At 35.1% G+C, this 20366-nt stretch overlaps 1 protein-coding gene across 3 annotated transcripts in view; it reads left to right on the forward strand.

Moving 5' to 3' along the window:
- LOC150110203 (uncharacterized) overlaps positions 1-20366 on the forward strand; it is a 194395-nt gene that overhangs the window by 86668 nt on the left and 87361 nt on the right. For all 3 annotated transcript variants that reach the window (XM_090392192.1, XM_090392185.1, XM_090392198.1), the window contains one exon: positions 10582-10665. In XM_090392192.1, coding sequence (XP_090248318.1) covers positions 10582-10665 — 84 coding nt within the window. The remainder of the gene's footprint in view (positions 1-10581; positions 10666-20366) is intronic.

Below are 20366 nucleotides of genomic sequence, written 5' to 3' on the forward strand. Positions count from 1 at the left end.
CTCCTGTCCACTAGACTATTTGATATTCTATTACTATTATTATTATTACTATGCAGACTATTACTATTCGCTATATCTGGAGCACTTCAGAAAAAATAGCCAGAACTTTAAAGAAAGAGTGGAGAAGGGAAGCCAGCTTCCCTTCTGCACTCTCTTAAGAATCTGCTTCCTTCCCTCTCTATTCCAGATGTTTGGTGGAGAGATTCTACAGAAAATAGTGGGAGATCAGGGGAGAACCAGAGGTCATCCCTGGAAACTGTATAAAGAGGGTGTGAGTAGAGGAGTGAGAAGCAGGTTTTTTTCATGCAGAGTTGTGAATGATTGGAATGCCTTGCTTGAGAGTGTGGTGTCTGCAGAGAATTTGAGTGTGTTTAAAGCATGATATGATGAGGTGTGTGTGTGTGTGTGTGTGTGTGTGTGTGTGTGTGTGTGTGTGTGTGTGTGTGTGTGTGTGTGTGTGTGTGTGTGTGTGTGTGTGTGTGTGTGATAAAAGGACCTCCTAGATGAGTCTTTGACTCCATGGGGGTCTTGGGTGATAATAATAATAATAACAATACCTGGGATTCAAATTACCTGAGAATCAGATTATATAACATCCTTTCTAAACCATCTTTATTATATGGAAATGAAACATGGAGAAAACATTAAAAAGAATGAAAAATGGATATGAACAGCAGAAATGAAATTTCTCAGAAAAACAGATTGATATACCAAGTGGTACCACAAAACAAAATAAAGAAAGAAAGAAATTTTACAATCCCTAAATATAAAAGCAATTAGCTACTAAATAAGTAAATATAAACAAAAATGGTTCTTCTTCTTCTCACTTTACAATTTTTTGAGTTTTAGTTTGCGAAACAATTTTTAGCCATTCTTTTCTGTGCAATATTCTTCAAATTCTTAACTTTCGAAGTTGTAAGATCTTTTTGTACATCATCAATACATCTTTTTCTTGGTCTACTTTTCTTCCTTTGTACTAGTGGTTTCCTTTCAAATATTTTTTAACTCCTATCTTTTTCCATTCTTTCCGTATGTCCCAACCACACTGTTCTTTGTCTTTATATATCTTACTATATCTTCACCATTGATTATTTGTTCAAGTTCATTATTTGTTTTAATTCTCCTTATTCCATTTTCTTCTTTTATTGGTCCATACATTATCCTTTCAAAGATTCTCAGTCTATATCTATTGTGTTAATGGCCACATTTCACATCCATATGTTGTTACAGGTCTTATAATTGTTTTATAAACAAAAATGGTTAGAACATTTAAATCAAATGAACAATGGCAGGCTGCCAAAAAAATATTATACGTATAAAATAAGTGGAAAAGAAGAATTGGAAAACCAAAAAAGCAGTGGCATGAGACTGCAATAGGCCACTTGGCCTAAAATCCATGATAGAAAGAAGAAAAAGATTATATTAGTGATCAAGATCTGAGGAAATTGTTGCAACAGATGAATGATAACCATAGTGAGAGTTGAAGAAGAGAGTAACAATGATGAATGGCATATGGTTGAATTGTGTGAACTAAAAGATATTCCATTTATGCATATATAGAGTAAATTTGAAGCCTGGGTATTTTAAGAAAGATGGTCTGTATTTGAATGGGTTGGACATTTGGATCATTTGTTGTTGAAAGAATTCACAGAAGAAGAAGAAGAATAAAATGAGTATAGATATGAAAGAGAGAGAGACTAAGGAGCATGAGAACTAGGTTGTGGTAAGATAGGAGGAAGGTGATAAAGACAAAATTAATTATGATGGAACAGAATGAAATATTGTGAAAGAGAGTGTTAAAGTGAGTATACATATATATATATATATATATATATATGGAAGAGAGAGAGAGGAACATGAGAGATAGGTCACTGTCATTAAAAGAGAGTGATGACAGGACAGAGTGAAAGAGTGACAGTGAATGGATGAACAAATTTAGCAACAATGAGATAGCCAGAGGGAACTAGGAGCAGTGGTGTGAAGAGTGTAATAACTATTTCAATCAATAGATTATTTATTAGTTCATATCCAACTGTGGCATGGATGTTTGGGAAAATCTTCACAGGTAGATGATGATTATCACCATGTGAGACTACCACCTTGCTTACTTGAGGTCTAAAATGGCTTGAAAAAAAATTGCTGTTTGTTCTCCATAATAAAGAAATTGGATTATTTATCCCTTATTCCAGCCAGTATTACATAAATGATGATAAATTTACAATCTTTCTTGTGTGGAATTCACATTAAAAAAAAAAGGAATGTAAATATTAATAGAGAGAGAGAGAGATTGGTTATATCTGGTATATTAAACAATTACAATGAATGGAATGGAAAAGCAGGCAAACTTACAAAGTCGGGAAATGGGACAAGTATTGCTGTTTATAGATCATCATATAACAAGCTAAGCTATATGATGATCTATAAACAGTAATACTTGCCCCATTTCCTGACTTTGCAAGTTTGCCTTCTTTTCCATAAAAGTATAAATTATAATGATGAAGAATAAAGTATAATGATATGAAGTAAAAAAGTTGTTCTAGGTGGATAATTCTTACTTCAAGCAGCAGTTGGCAGTAATGATACAAGCATAATTTATGAGTATACTGTACTACTACATGAAGATACATAACAGTTTCTTCATGCAGAAACTGCTATGTTTGTATATTAATGTAAGGAGTATCAGAAATGTAGAGGGTGATTTTTTGACATTTATTGAGTCAGTGTATACCATTGGCTTATGTGAAATTTGGTTAACTTAAGATGGTGTATAAAAAGAATAGAAAATTGAAGGATACAGAATGTTTTGAGATGATAATAAGGATAAAGGTGAAGGATGGACCATTGTCGATGGTAGGAATTATATCGATTCAGGGTAGAGGGGGGAAATGGTAATGCATGTAATGGTTTTGAAGCTCTTTTTTATGTCAATCCACTAATGAAAGGTTGCTGACCCAGTACATTTAGAATGATGAGCAAGCTGAGGATTAAATAACCTGGAAATCCTGAGATTAAATATGGCACTTTTTCTCATTCATTCTTATTGAAGCCACTGTCAAGCCCTTCATTCATTCATTCATATGGAATTCAAATCTTCAGCTTATTGATACAATAAGCTGAAGGTTTGAATTATTCAACCTGGTTACATATTCAGTGATGAATAGAATCAGTGGGCAGAATAGAATAAGATTAGATGTAGTTATTAGCCTCAAAATCTAGCTGTTAATTTAGACATGAGTTGACATTGCAATAAAACTCAAACATGTATTAATTACATAGGCAGCGTGTCATGGAAGCAACAAAGTTTTTAGTGTTGACTGTAGTGATAGTGTCTGAGGATGTCATAGTGAATGGAGTATAACACTGATACTGGTTGCTGTGAGTGATCACAAGTTACTGACTTGAGTGGTGGTTAAGCCAGAGTTAAGTCAAAGAAGAATATATGCAGAACTGTAATGGTGCATGCATATGGAAAGTTCTCTGGTATCAACTTACATCAATATCATGGGATGCAGAACTGCAAGGAAAAGAAATTGATAGTGTATGGGAATTGTTTGAAACATAGCGACATTGGCAGTGTGCCCTGTATACCAAAATTCAAGCAAATAAATCAGTAAATAAGTGGACAAGTAGTGAAATTAATTAAGCAGCATGAAAAAAAAAAAGTTCTTACAGAGAGGAAATAAGATAACAGGCAATGGCCAGATGCTCAACCAGTATGAAATGCAGACTTAAACAATGACAATAATTGTGAAAAAAGAAAACTGCAATATGAGAGGAGATTGGCCTAAAATCAGCAATAAAAAGAGAAAAATTATGAAAAGAGGCAGGAGCATTGAAAACTTCAAATGCATTCTTATTGGTGAACCTACAGAACAAGTAAAATATTTCAGCTATTTTGGCTGTGTTTTTAGTGAAGTTGGCAAATGTGTAAATATGGAAATCGACAATAGCAAGTAAAGCTGGTATGGTGGGGAGTCAGTTGAATAAACTTATATAGAATAAGAGAGTGATGAGCCAAAATACGCCGGCCTTGACATATTTTTTTTAATATAAGCCTTGCACTCGGTCAAGTTCCTAAGGAGTGGAAGGAGGGCAAGATTGTGCCACTTCATAAAGGAGGTGATAGAACTCGAGCATCAAACTATAGGCCTATCTGTGTGTCAGGTGTTGTAGTTAAGTTGTTGGAGAAGCTTGTGAGAACTAGGATCCAGAATTGGTTTGACAACAATGGTATTATCTTTGATGGACAGCATGGATTTGCTAAAGGGAGGTCATGTTTTAGTAATCTACTTACTTATTACAATGAGTGGTAATTAATTTACGGAATTAACAACGCATATGAAGTATTTAATTAAAGATAACTTTAATGAATCACTTCTATATTTCGGCAATGTCACATTGCCATCTTCAGGAACATAAAGATATGGTATGTGCACTAAGGAACTAACAAAGCAAATGAGGAAGAAAGTAAGAAACTAATTTTGTTCCTAAAGTCCTAATGGTGCCCTCTTGCGGGCTAATTTGGTAGTCTTGGCAGTTGGGCTGAAGTTCTCATAATGAAAGTCTCCCAAATTTGGGGCAGTTTCATGCACCCAAATTTGTTGAGGTTAGGAACATTTTTTAGAGCTGCTGAAGATTCTTTGAATAATCTTTCGTATTTAAACTTGCTGCGATGGATTATTTTTGTTTTCTTCCAATGAATTTTATGGTGGGTATCTAAGGCATGGTCTGCCAACCCAGAGCGGCTGTACTGGTGAAACCGGATGTAGTCTTGGTGTTCTGAAATCCTGATATTTGTTGTTCTGCCTGTTTGGCCAAAGTAGGACAATTTGCAGCTGCAAGGGACCTGGTATACACCAGGTAGGTCTAGGGGAAGTGGTTGGTCTTTGGTAGAGCGGATAAGGGATGCCAACTTTTTATATGGTCTGTAACAGGAAGTAAGGTCATATTTTTTGAGGATATTAGTTATTTTTTCAGAGGTGCCCTGGATGTAGGGGATAGTGATAGACTTGGTGTAGTCTTTATTGTGGAGGGGGGGAGGGGGGTTGTGGTTTACAGGTTTTAGTATTTTTTTGGATTTTTTTGGGGTTATAGCCATTGGCTAAGAAAGTGTTGAGGATGTGGTTTAGTTCCATAGTCAGGGCCTTGTCATCTGAGCAGATTAATTTTGCCCTGTTATATAGTGTTTTTATCACCCCATATTGTTGTGAGGGGGGGTGGTGGGATTGCTGGTGAATGTATCTGCCAGTGTGGGTGGGTTTTCTGTAAACAGAGAAAACCAAAGATCCATCAAGCTGGTGGGTGATTAAAGTGTCTAGGAAGGGGAGGGTGTTGTTTTCCTCTTTTTCTAAGGTGAACTGGATTCTGGGATGTTGGTTGTTTAAGTGTGTTAGGAAGGAGTGGAGTGTGTCTGAGCCATGTGGCCAAATAGCAAACACATCATCCACATAATGAAGCCAAATAGTGGGTTTTTGTGGGGCAGAGTTTAAGGCTTTCTCTTCAAATGTCTCCATAAAGAAATTGGCCAAGGGTGGGGAAAGTGGTGAACCCATGGCTGTCCCCTCTATCTGTTTGTAGAACCAGTACACCAGTTTCACCAGTACAGCCGCTCTGGGTTGGCAGACCATGCCTTAGATACCCACCATAAAATTCATTGGAAGAAAACAAAAATAATCCATCGCAGCAAGTTTAAATACGAAAGATTATTCAAAGAATCTTCAGCAGCTCTAAAAAACGTTCCTAACCTCAACAAATTTGGGTGCATGAAACTGCCCCAAATTTGGGAGACTTTCATTATGAGAACTTCAGCCCAACTGCCAAGACTACCAAATTAGCCCGCAAGAGGGTACCATTAGGACTTTAGGAACAAAATTAGTTTCTTACTTTCTTCCTCATTTGCTTTGTTAGTTCCTTAGTGCACATACCATATCTTTATGTTCCTGAAGATGGCAATGTGACATTGCCAAAATATAGAAGTGATTCATTAAAGTTATCTTTAATTAAATACTTCATATGCGTTGTTAATTCCGTAAATTAATTACCAGTTATGTCTAACCAACGTATAAGTCTTACTACTAGAATTATTACAATGAGGTGACTGCTTCCATGGACAAAGGAGAGGGATATACAGTGATATACTTAGATTTTGCAAAGGCTTTTGATAGATTACTGCATGATAAGTTGATAGTCAAACTGGAGTGGATGGGGGTTGGATATTAGATTGGTGCATTGGATTGGAGACTGGCTATCTGATAGGTATCAACAAGTTGTGTAATGGGGAGCGATATCCAGGAAAAGGAAAGTTACTAGTAGTGTACCTCAGGGGTTCTGTTTTAGGGCCATTGCTGTTTAACTTGTATATTAATGATATTATTGGTGAAGATTTGGATGGAGATATTCAGTTGTTTGCAGATGATGCAAAGTTGGGATGAACCATGAAGAGTAGAGAAGATGTTGTAGCTTTACAAGAAGACTTGAATAAATTGAGTGATTGGGCACAGGAATGGGATGTGAGTTCAATGCTGCCAAATGTAAGGTTTTAAAATTTGGAAAACAAAAATGGGATGCAGAATTTATGCTCGGTGAGGATATGTTGTCGGAGGTGGAGGAAATAAGAGATCTGGGGATGATAGTGGATAAGGATCTGAAATTTAGGGGAGACATAGCCATTGTGAAGACAACACAAACACTTCTGGGAATGATGCTGAGGACACTGACTTGTAGAAGTAGGGAGATTCTTGTTCCATTGTATAAGGCTTTGATTGCCACATGAACTATTGTGCCCAGATTTGGTCACCTTGTTTTCAGAAGGATGACGAGATGTTGGAGAGGGTCCAGGCAACTGACTATGGTAGCTTCTAACCTCTGGAATGTCGAGTATGAGGAAAGATTGAGAAGAATCAACTTGCAGAATCTGGTGGACAGAAGGAAGAGGGGAGATATGATAGAGACCTACAAGTTATTAAGGGGTTGTTATAGGATCAATGCTGGAGAGTTTCTACATAAAATAGTGGGAGATCAGGGGAGAACCAGAGGTCATTCCCTGGAAACTGTATAAAGAGGGTGTGAGAAGCAGATTTTTTTCATGCAGAGTTGTGAATGCCTTGCCTGAGAGTGTGGTGTCTTCGGAGAATTTGAGTGTGTTTAAAGCACAGTATGATGAGCTGTGTGTTTGATAAAAGGATCTCCTAGATGAGTCTTTGACTCCATCGGGGGCGGGGGGGGGGGGGGGCTTGGGTAATAATAATAATACTAAACTAGTAGCATACAAAGCAGTGTTAAAACCAGTTTCAGGTTATTGATAATAATGAAGAGCTAAAGGCTACAATTCGGCAACATGAACTTATTTAAGTTAAGAGATATTATATCCCATATTGTTTCTTACCGAATAAGAAACTCAAAGAGTTTCATGCCGAATATAGAGACTATATAAAGTTCGGCGATTCCAAGCGTAAGCAAATACCTGGATAGTGCAGCACCTGACCCTTGAAGGTGAGGCAACTTATGTAAAGGGTGGAGCAAGCTCCGATCACTATTATTTATATTTACCCATAATGTGAACTTAACTCCTAGGAGCTGTATTTGTTCAACATTATGAGAGAAGGTCACTACCCAGACCAGTTTCAACCTTTTTTGAGGTTTCATCAGTGAGTAGATAGACCTAGTTAATACCAAGTTTGTAGCGAACAGGACTTACACCCCTTCTATGAGAATTGCCAAGAGATGTCCTATTATTGATAATAATGAAGAGCCAAAGGCTTCAATTCGGCGACATGAACTTATTTAAGTTAAGAGATATTATATCCCATATTGTTTCTTAGCCAAATAAGAAACTCAAAGAGTTTCATGCCGAATATAGAGACTATGTAAAGTTCGGCGATTCCAAGCGTAAGCAAATACCTGGATAGTGCAGCACCTGACCCTTGAAGGTAGTGCAAGCTGAGGCAACTCATGTGAACAAATACAGCTCCTAGGAGTTAAGTTCACATTATGGGTAAATATCAAGAATAGTGATCGGAGCTTGCTCCACCCTTTACATGGGTTGCCTCAGCTTGCACTTCCTTCAAGGGTCAGGTGCTGCACTATCCAGGTATTTGCTTATGCTTGGAATCGCTGAACTTTATATAGTCTATATTCAGCATGAAACTCTGAGTTTCTTATTCGGCTAAGAAACAATATGGGATATAATATCTCTTAACTTAAATAAGTTCATGTTGCTGAATTGAAGCCTTTGGCTCTTCATTATTATCAATAATTTAATAGGACACCTCTTGGCAATTCTCATAGAAGGGATGCAAGTTCTGTTTGCTACAAACTTGGTATTGACTAGGTCTACCTACTCACTGATGAGGCCTCAAAAAAAGGTCGAAACCGGTCTGGGTAGTGACCTTCTCTCATAATGTTGAACAAATACAGCTCCTAGGAGTTAAGTTCATATTATGGGTAAATATCAAGAATAGTGATCGGAGCTTGCTCCACCCTTTACATAAGATGCCTCAGCTTGCACTACCTTCAAGGGTCAGGTGCTGCACTATCCAGGTATTTGCTTACGCTTGGAATCGCTGAACTTTATATAGTCTCTATATTCGGCATGAAACTCTTTGAGTTTCTTATTCGGCTAAGAAACAATATGGGATATAATATCTCTTAACTTTAAAAAAAAAAAAACAGTTTTAGGTTATAGATCTGAGAGTTGGGCTATTAAAAAAAGCACTTAATCAAAGACTGGAGATGGCAGATATGACAGTTCTGAGAAAAATTAGGTGAGTAAACAGATGATGACAATGGCAGAATCATAGTTAAAATGTAAATACTAGGACCTAAGGAACTTGACATTTTTAGCATTCAAAAATGTGAGCACAGTTAATCTAAGGTTATATGGTCACTTAAACAGAATGAGAGGGGGAAAGGTTAGCAAAACAGGTGTTTGATGCCAAAATATCAGAAAAAATACCCATAAGAAGTCCAAGATCTAGATGCATAGATTCAGTGAGAAGTACCCTAGAAGACCAAAATATCAAACATGACAATCTTGGAGTGCTAACAACTAATACTGATTTAGAGGAAAATTATCAGTAGGATATTAGTAATGATGTCAACATAATCATGTAGTACTGTCATAGCATCCTGTACATCCCTTGAAGGTATATATCAGGAAACTGATGATATTTTTTCTTTGTGTGTGTGTGTGTGTGTCATCATGAAATTTTTTATATATACCTTCAAAGGGTATGTGTAGGTTACCTACATGAAAGTTTACATTATTACTAACCTACTATCTACAGTTTCCATCCAAATTAGTATGTTAACTGTCAGGACTTCAATATTGTCACTTTTGATTCTATCAATCTACTTAGAGCTTGGGCTTCCTTTAGGACTTTTTCCTGTCACCCTGGCATAAAATCCCTTTTTTTGCTGATCTTTCCTTCACCATTCCATTAAATTGACCATACTACCCAAGATTATTTCTGCTCAGACATACCTGAAAGCTAACATTATGAAGTCATTTTCTATATCTTCTTCATTTTTAGTATGATTCTACCTTTGATATTCACTATTCTAATTTTTCTCAGCACTCTCTTATCTGACTTTGATTAACTGTTTTACTTCTAACTCAGCTTCTTAGATCCATAAGCTAATGCTAGTTTGAACAATGTCTTGTATACAGATAGTTTAGTGTTTTCACTAATTTCTCTCTCTTATTCCATTATCATCATTAATTTCCTGATAAGTACCCTCGTAGAGGAGGGGGGTTGTTCTATATAAATGTATTCACTTCACTTTACTCCCCCGCAATACTAGCTTTGTTTATTCTGTTGTTTATTTCTGTATTTAATTTGCCACTTGAACTATAAATTTCTCTAAGTAATTGAAATGTTTTACTTATTCTGTGATTCTCTATTCAGGATGCAAAGATGTTTTCATTGTTCCTGCCTATTTTTATAGTTTTTGTCTTTTTATTGCTGATTTTCATGCTAAATTTATTGCAGCAGTTATCAGTTTAGTTAAGGAAACTAGTGAATTTGTACTGGATAACAGAGCTGTAAATGAAAATCAGATCTCATTTCTTGTTTTTATTTCCTATTGTGCCCTTTTGATCTTCATCAATTCCCTACTTTTCCTTTTACACTTTGTGCAGCTTATTTTTCTAATAACTCAAAAAAAAAAAAAACATTCCTCTACTTTTTTCTTATTTGTGCATGTGGTCCTCTATGGGACCATATGCACAAATAAGTCTTATTGACAAAGTTTTCATTTGATGTTTGTCCACATCACTTTACTTGAAATTGTCTTCCATTCAAGATTATCACCTGTTTAGTGTTGGATGTTATAACTACTTCTTCCTTTTCTTGATCATTATTGTCTGAATATAGTGACTACAAGTGTAGTTGTCATTCAGAACAATCTTGCCTGTTTTTGTCTTCTTTTGGTAACATCAATGATGTTAGCATGTTACTTCTGTAATTCTTCTGCCATTTACAATTTTTCTGTTGATGCTTTTACTTTGATGGTGTTTATCTTGAATGCTGCTGATATTTGAATTTGAAATTATATGTTTATATGTGTATTTATTTATTTTAGGCCAAGTGGAACCATCACGGAACCTAAACCTCGTAGATCAAAAGGAACAATCGTATTGCCTAACTTGGCAGGAAAAGATAAAAAGTATGAAAATACAATTTTTTGAAATGTAATTTTTATAAGTGCAAAATTTAATTTGGTATTCATTTACATTCATACAGAAATTATAGCATTAGTATTATTTTAGTGTAGTGTTATTTATATGTGTGGCAATTTATAAACATGAAATGATGCAGATATCACAGGCTTGAAACAGCACTTTAGATCTTATGAATATAACAAAAGGCATGGGCTTTAAAAAATACATGGACTGTTTTGAGAATGTGTTTTAAATAGTGTGATAGCATGGTCTCACATGTTTGTTTTTTTTTTAATTATTATAAGGCTATAGATCTAATGCAGTTATTTTACTTAACATTTTGGCATTTAACATAAAAGCTCAATATATTCATAAGATCTCAAATATCTTATTTGATTCATGCATAAAGACTTTAGCTCTAAATGGAATATATTGTCTGATTGACGTTAAATTGGAACAGATGGGATTGGACAGTAGATTAATGCATTGGATTGGAGATTGGTTGTCTGATAGTTATTAGCAGGTTGTGTATGGAGTGGGGGAAAATGATATTCCAGAAGAGGAAAGTCACTAATGGCATACCCTAGGGCAAGGGTGGGCAACCTTTTTAAGTGTGTGTGCCCAAAATCATCAAATCTTTGTTGCAAAAATTTTCTCATGTCCCAACCGAAATTTTGAGGAACATTTGGTGTCTTTTAAGTATTGGGAGAACCTTTTCAAATAATAAAAAATCATACTAGAATGGTAAAATCAAAGAATATTATAAGAGTGATTATTGTCTAAGAGTGATTATATATCTAATAAACTAAATATATTAATTGACAATAAATACTCCCAATCCATATTTTAAGGATTATGATTTAATTAAATCTAAATCCACATATATACACACTTTAGAAAATCAATAAATTCTTTACGAAACACGAAAAAATATATAAAACGATGGTAAAGGAGTCAGGCCATGCCTGGCTGCTTGGCAAATGATGCAACAACTGAATGGGACAAAACTGGTATGGCAGTATATTGTGGAGATAGATGGCTTGGAAATAGGATGTTTGTTTCATTTTCTTATTACTTATTATTACTAAAACAGTTGATAGTGTTTGTTTCTTTATTGCATTTTATTTGGTATCGCTCTACTTAATAAAATTGTATTCTATTAAGTTAAAATATACAACTCAGTGAAGATGTTGGATATTTATTTATTTATTTAATTATTTTTTAAGGTGAGACTGGGTTGCGTGCTGGAAAAAAGTTGTTCCCCACCCCTGCCCTAGGATCTGTTTTGGAGCCATTGTTGTTTAATTTGTATGTAAATACAAGGGACTTACATGGGGATTTACAGTTGTTTGCAGATGATGCAAAGTTGGGGAGAGTTGTGAGGAAGTAGAGCAGATGCTGTAGCCTTGCAAGAGGTCTTGAATAGACTGTCTGAATGGGTGAGTGTATGGGGATATCAATTTAATGTAGCAAAGTTTAAGGTTTTAAAATTTGGGAAGCAAAGATGGGATGGAACTAGGTAATAGTGGGGATATCTTAGAGAAGGTGGAGGAGATGAAAGATCTGGGGATGATGGTGGATAGAGACTTGAAATTTCATGAACATTTCTGCTAAAATTGGGAGGACAACATAGTGAATGATGTGGAGAACACTGACATATAGAAGTAAGGGTATTATGATTCCATTGTATACAAAGCCTTGATGACCACATATGGATTACTGTGCGCAGATTTAGTCACGTCACCTGGTTTTCAAAAGGATGATGAAGATGAGGGATTGAAGGACTTAGTCCTTCAACTAGGACAGTAGGATGGGAGGGGGATGTTATGATTGAAACATATAAGTTAGTGAGGGAATTTGTATTAAATTAATAGAAAATATTGTTTATGGAGTTCTTGGAGACTGGGAAAGAATAAGAGCCCATTTGAAGTTGTACAAGGAGGTGTGAGCAAGGAATGAAAAGCAGTTTTTTAGACTGAAGAACTATAGATGAGTGGAATTCATTGCCTTAAAGTATGATAAGTGGAGTAACAGTAAACTTGTAAGTTATAGTTTATCGAGTCCATTGATGATGAAAACTACTTGTGAGGAGTCTTTTGAATACACCACTGAGATTTTATGAAGTTTCATACCCCTAGCTTAGACAGATTGCTGCTGTATGTTCACTAGTTAAACATAAATTTAAGCTGATTGCTTAAGAATCAAAGCTAGATAATGTGGCCAACTAATCATGGCTTCTAAGTGTCCAGGCCTCATGTGCTGTACTCCATTATTAGGTACCCATCTGGATACTGATCAAATGATGATGGGCTGACAATTTGGGACTTAGATGACCAAACTATATTCTGTATTGACTTAAAAACCTCAGATAAATATAATGATAACACATGATGAAATTTCATATTTACTGAAGCATCTCATGGTTACATAAGACTCCTGTGTTTTCATCAGTCAATCACAGTAAAAAGTCAGCTACTGGAACAAATTCAAACTCAGTGTCAGTAGATTTGAATGTGAGCACCAATGACATAATAAGTGCCAATAGAAAAGAAGTGGAACCAGTAGAAGAATAAGAGAAGTATCCTGTTGATATAAGATAAGTATCCTGTTGTAGTTACTAAGATTAAAATAGGTGAGATACTGCAAAATAAGAACTATAAGATGTTATTTTTGGGCACTAGCTATCAGAGAAAAGGAGTAGCTATAGTATTCAACATTTAACACAATGATAATCTTCTTTGAATTGCAGGCAGTTTCAAGTAAAGTGATGTGCTCAAATTTCAAAGTGAAGAATTGAGCATTAAGACTTTGTATTTGTGGTCTCATAGAAAGCTCTATTAAGGAAGAAGATTTTTCAAGTCATAAAAGAAAGTAGTTGACATAAATTAAAAAGAAAAATTAGTTCTGGTGATCTTAAAAGCAAGCTGGAAATGAATTACAAACATGTTAGAAATGTTTTTGAAAAATTTTGAGGAAAGGACCAAGTTAATAATAATGATAAATACCTGCTGGTTTTTGGTTCAGTACATGAGATAGTCATTATTAGAACCCTGTTTGAGCATAAATAAACACAGTAAGAAACATCTTATTTTATTATGGATATTTTGGATGTCTGATGTAATAATTATTCTAAGTGTACAGCAAATGATTTGAAATAGAATGAGATCATTATCTGGTTATGAGGAAGAAAAAATTAATATCATATTGGAAAGTAAAATATTTATGAAGGTTTAATACACCAGGTTTTCAGAGATGAATTATAGATAGACTCAAATATATCAATATGAGAGAAAAAAATTAAATAATTTGAAAACAAGAACAATGGAACAAGAACTAAACCATGGAAAATTTGTTGCAAAATCTAAAGAACGTATTGAGACTGATTGATTCAGTGAGAAGTCCACCAGTGAATTTACCCTTGTGATGTTTTCTGCAAGAATAGAAAAATCAAAAGTTTCATTCCTGGAAAAGAAGACATAAATTTTCCATCAGGTAAATGAGAAAATACAGATATAGAAGTAAGAAAGTTAATCCATCCATAGGATATCATTAGATACAGCTTGATCACTCTGCTCCTCAGTGATGTACCACACGAACCCTCACCAGGTGATCCTATTGTAGCCATTTCTTGCAGAATCAACTCTCCAAAAACCAGTTACTCCAGACACACACACTATCCATCCATCTCATTGAGAGTTCACTACTCCCTTTTTTTTTTTCAAGAAATTTACCCTTTATTACTTTTTTGAGAAGTCCACCTTCCATTATTTCTATATCCAAAATATTTCAGCTTTTTTTTCTGTCATTGCCTCTTAAGGAGTCTTCAAGTTCTAACAATTATTTCCAGCATTCGTCCACTTGTTTGCCTTTCAGTATATCAGATTCTCAATAGTATCCTGTAACACAACATCTCAAAAGTAACTATTCTCTTCTCTTTAAGTCCCAAGTTTCATATCCATAAGTAGTTACTAAAAATAACAGCTGTATTCAGAATCTTCAGTCGTTCTTGTGGTGATAAATCTGTCCTTTCAGATTTTAGACAAGTCTCTGACTACTGTTCCATTCCTAATCTTCTTCTTATGTCTTCTGATTCTTCACATTAATGATGAATCGAAGGTACTCAGATTTACTAACTTCTTCAATTATTTCTCTATTAAAGCACACTTGCTTCTCACCATCTTCCCTGTCTATATTTGTTGTTTCAAGAATCACAATCTTTGTCTCATTAGGGTTAAGTTTAAGTCTCTGTTCTTGCTGATTTCATTAACTCTGTCAAGGATTCAACCTAGTTCTTCCTGGTCATTATAAAGGAGTGTATTGTATCATCAGCATATTTTAAATTGCCAAACCATCTGCCATCTATCCTAATTCCAATCTTAAGTTCATCGAATGCTATATGCAATACTTCCTCATCATAAATACTAAACAGGTGAAGAAAAAGGCATATCTTTAATGAACTCTCCTGCTACCTGAAGCCAATCAGATAATCAATTTTTCACAAATTATGGATCTACAACCATGTTATAAATAATTATTTTAATTTCTTGATGTTTTAACCTTCATATTAAGGTCATCATCTAGAGTATATACATACATATACATAGAGACAAGCTAAATTACATTTCACATAGTATGCTGAAGAGACAATGATTTGATCAACAGTTATTCTACTGGCGTGACCTGTAGTGAAAATAAAATAAAATTACAATAAATAAATGAAATAAATTAAGTCAACTACATCAAAGCTATATTATATTTAAGACAACATCAGAGAAACATTCTTTCATATAGATAGTTTTGTTACAGTAAAAATGATGTCCTAATTTAACATGACAATTGTATTAGATTTAGGATCCCTATGATCCTATTTATAATTAACTCTTAGGGAGAAAGGTTAAGTGGATAGAATATGTGCCTTCCATATGCTTGGGATTTTTAGACCATCATTATTGTTAAGATTATGGTGATTGATACGAATCTCACAGGCCTCCTTAAATTTATGTTCATACCATGTTTTGGTGTGATGTAGATAACAGGTGCTTTTCCAGTCAATTCTATGTAAAGTGTTCAGGGCATGATCAGAAAGACCAGCTTGACCATAGTTATTATATTTAATGTGTCATTTATGTTCCTTTTTTCTGATAGGAATTGTGCATCCTGTTTCCCCTATATAGGGTAAATTACAGGTGCAATGAATACGGTATACTCCAGGGTGAGCCAGCAGAGGGAGTGGATCCTTGGATGAGTTGAGTAAGTTCTTTAATTTTGCAGGAGGTTTAAAGGTGGCTTTAAGTTTGTATTTTTGTAGTATTCTGTTTATTTTGTCTGATATCCCTTTAAATGTATGGAATGTTACAGTTTTATTGTAGTCTTGTTTATTTTTGTTTTTAAGTGAGGTCAAGATTTTGTTGATATTATTTTGGCTGTAACCATTTTTTAGGAAGGTATTGCTGATAACTTTTAATTTATCTTTAAATGCTTGTTCATTGGAGCAAATCTTCAAAGCCCTGTTTTTTAGTGTATTAATGACTCCTAGTGTTGGGTGGTGGTAGGAGTTTTTGTGTATATATTGGCCAGTATGTGTCAGTTTCTGGTAAACAGTGAAGGAAGGAAAACGTGTGACAAGTGTATCTAGAAATAGAAGTGTGTGTTCTGCTTTTCAATCTTAATTGTGAATTGTATGCATTTGTGTTGTTTGTAGGTGGCTGAGGAAAGTGTCTAATGTACTCCAGATGACTTTAATATGAAAGTTGAAACGTCGGGAAATTGAAATAATTATTTATAACATAGTTGTAGAGTCCATAATTTGTATAAAATGAATGCTGATCACCATGTAACACTAAAGGAAAGGACCAATCAGATAATCCAACACCAGTTCTTGTCATGGCTTCTTGTTTACAGTACAAGATCGCTATCAACCTGATAATGTGTTGAGGAAAGCTATTATTTTCATTACTGCTGAACAAATTCAAAAGTTTTGGTGTGGTCACATTACCAGAAGAAGTCTAAACTCTCTATACTTCTCCATGATCTGTCTAAGGCAAAGGATCTGATCTTTATTTCCTTGCTTTCTTGAAATCTGGTTGTTCCTTGAACATCACCTATAAAATGTCTCACTGTAGCCCTCAATTCTATTTATAATGATCTTTAATAGAATGTTACTTGCATGAGAGATTAAACTGATAGTTATATAGTTCTTGCAGTTCTTCATCTCCCTTTTTTGTGTACAGTGGTATGAATAGTGACTTCTCCAATTCTGTAGGCCACAATCCCGTCTCTTATATCTTTTGATCCATTTATTAAACACTCTTATTCCTCCATTCCTGTGACCTTAATTAACTCTTTCTGGATTCCATCTACACCTGAGACCTTATTCATATTAAGCACTTTAACTGCTCTTTCAAAGTGGAGGTAGTTCCAAATCAAAATTCTCCTGGTCAGGAAGCTCTTCCAAACTTTCCTTATCCTTTCTGACAGTTTCTTATAATACTCTTTATGTTTTTAATTTCATGTTCTTCTGTTTGTACTGTTCTGTTCCAGTCCTTGATAACATTCAATTTGGGCTTAAACTTGTGCTTAAGGTCATGAACTAACCCATACATTCTTTTATAACTGTGTCTCCTCATCTGGAACTGTTATGTCTTCACATTCACATTTCTACACAGAAATTTTTATTGTCCTGCTTAATGTGTTTTCTGACTTCTCCACATAGTCTCTTATATTCCTCTGTCCCTGTGTCTCTTTGTTTCTCCAGATCCTCCTTTCAGTCAGATCACAGATTCATTCTCAAGATCCATGGATCTCTTGGTCTTCTAATTAGACTTAGATGCTTCTTGGCTGTATCTTGTATTATAACCTTAACTCTTTCCTAGGTGTGTTCTCTTCACCAGTCTCCAGCAGAACAACCATTTTGACATTTCTTCTATGAACCCCACTGGGGATTATTCTGATATCAGGTTTAGTAGGACAGGACTGACCTGGAAGATTTCAGAGTCTCGGTCTTACTTTGGCTCTTGCTAGCTGATGGTGTGCCACAGTCTGATTCAGGAAAATGATGCACAGCAGAGATGCTTGTCTTGCAATATTGGAGTGCCAAAATGTAATCAGTCTGGTGCTTTGATCTATTAGTAGTTGATGTTCAAAGCACCAGACTGATTACATTTTGTAATCAGTCTGGTGCTTTGATTAAAGCACCAGAAAGGTGAAAGACTGCTGGAGCATTTACTCATGCTAACAGATTAGTTATTATCAATATCTGCTTCCAGAAACACCTATACTCCAGCAGTCTTTCACCATGGGCATTACATTCTTCCTGATAAAACCTACCACAGGCTTAATTGTCGCACTCTTTTTCACTTTTGCATTGAAGTCCCCTAAGATGAAAAGAACATTGATCCTTGGTAGGCAGTCCAAAATGTAGGTTTCAGAGAACTCCTTACTCTTTTTGTGAGGCATATCTGTTTGGGGTGCATAAACAACCATGATCGATACATTGGTAGGATGAGTCTTAATTGAAATAAAAAGTATCTTCTATCATTAACAGGTTTATAAAGAAGATCTTTTGCTAGATCATTCTTGAGTATCACAGCTCCTGTGATGCTTTGAATCACCTCCTGAATAACAACTAGCTCACCATCCTGCCTTCAAAATTACCTTCTCCACTCTATCTGATCTCTGTAATTCCAATGATGTCAGTTCTGTAACTGCTCCGTCTCTTTACAGACAATGTCAAGAGTACCCATCTGTAGCCTCCATACTTTTCACGTGTGCCTGTGTGAATTCATCCCTGAGATTAATCCCATATCTTCTGTATTATTCATTCACAGTAACACTGACTTGTTGGAGACTGTAATATACTTCTCAAACAGTACCCTCTGCCTAAGCTCTGAACATAGCTCTGATTATTCTGTATAATAGCCAATGCATCATATGATTCATTATAAGACACATCCATGTTAGGATTTTGTAGTGAAGTAACTGCAAGAAAAAAGTTGCTGATGTTCTTTTTGCAGAGTGGGGAGAATACTCACTGAAGAAGGCCTAAGACAGTTCATATTAAACTTGAAAACGATAAATAGTATCATTATAATTAATGCATATTTCATTTATTATTCTATTTTTTTGAATACATTAAATCAGTGTACATTTTCCTGATTTTCCATGTTTAATTGTCATTTACAGCAAAATTACAATTGAACAAAAGGTTTATATGCAAAACTTGTTATCTATTTCCATAATTTTGTTATACAAGACAGCATTCTGAATTTTGGGTGTTACATATTTCCTTTAACATTATTCATGTTGAAGTTTCTGGAACATAAAACTATGTGGACACTGGAATGTAAATAAATAATTTATTAGCTTAAATTAATTATTTACAGCTGACATGAATAATGAATAATTTTTGCATTATTTGCAAAAATTATTCATTATTCATGCAATTTTTGCAATAATTGCATCTACATAATCTGCTTTGTTGGACGGTTTTGTGTTTCTCTGGATGGTTTTTCTGTTTTGTAAAATATCTCAACCTTCCAGGAGGCAAAAACCCTGTCCATAATGAGATTGGAGACCACCTTAAATTCAAAAGTCTTTTGCTGGTTGGCCATGTAAGTTAGTATACCTGCTCTCTAACCAACAGACAGTGGTTCAAATCCCACCATGGGTGTGGATTGGGATTATTTTTCATCATCATGTGTTGTCTCCGTCCATGTGATGGGCGGTAGCACTAATCTAACATTAAGGAAAATTCAATGTTTAAATTTCCGTAACTGTTATTCATGTTGAAGTTTCTGGAATATAAAATACATGGACACTGAAATGTAAACAAATAGTTTAATAATAATTTTAATACTACACAATCAGTGAAGACCCAGTTAATTGCAACAGAACAGACGGTATGATTTTAAACAGATTCTGGTACATGGCCTATCTACTTATCAGTATTAACAACAGGAATCACCATGAAGAGCACCAATGTCATCCTCCATGCACATCCCTGTTTCCAGGTCATTTCAGTTTGTTTTCACTGATTGTGTAGTATTAAATTGCCTCTGATAATGCTAGCTTAAACTAGCAAAATGTGGCTGTAAATAATTAATTTAAGCTAATAAATTATTTGTTTACATTCAAATGTCCACATAGTTTTATGTTCCAGAAACTTCAACATGAATAATGTTAAAGGAAAATATGTAGCACAGAAATTCAGAATGCTGTCTTGTATAACAAAATTATGAAAATAGATTATAAGTTTTGCAAGGGTTGACTACCATGTCTCTCCACCAACTTGGTGGAGAGACATGGTAGTGCAGCACTTTTGTTTTTTTCAAACTGAACCCATGTGCAGGGGTATCCAAAGTATGGTCTGCTTGACCCGACTTGCAATAGTGCCAGATGTATTTTTTATGTTCACTGAGGCAGATGTCCAGTTCTTCCTGTCTGTCCATAGTAAGCTCGATCACATGAACTGGGCACTTCATAGACTCCTAGATATTATAAAGAAGAGATTCTGTCCTTGGGTAAATGAATGAGAGTTGCCTATTTGGCATATGGTTTTAATATGGTGTGTAGTTGATGTTTATTAAGCACTCTAGATATCTTTTTAAGGGGTGCTTAAGGGTCAAAGCTGTATAACTGAGAGGAGACCTCCACATAGCCTTTAAAGGAATGCGGAGAACCGACCAGGGCTTCTGACCTAATGTCCAAT

The sequence above is a fragment of the Typopeltis vanoorti genome, chromosome 1 (genome assembly GCF_054136105.1).
Source record: "Typopeltis vanoorti isolate ZY-2024b chromosome 1, IOZ_Tvanoo_1.0, whole genome shotgun sequence".
Lineage (NCBI taxonomy): Eukaryota > Metazoa > Arthropoda > Arachnida > Uropygi > Thelyphonidae > Typopeltis > Typopeltis vanoorti.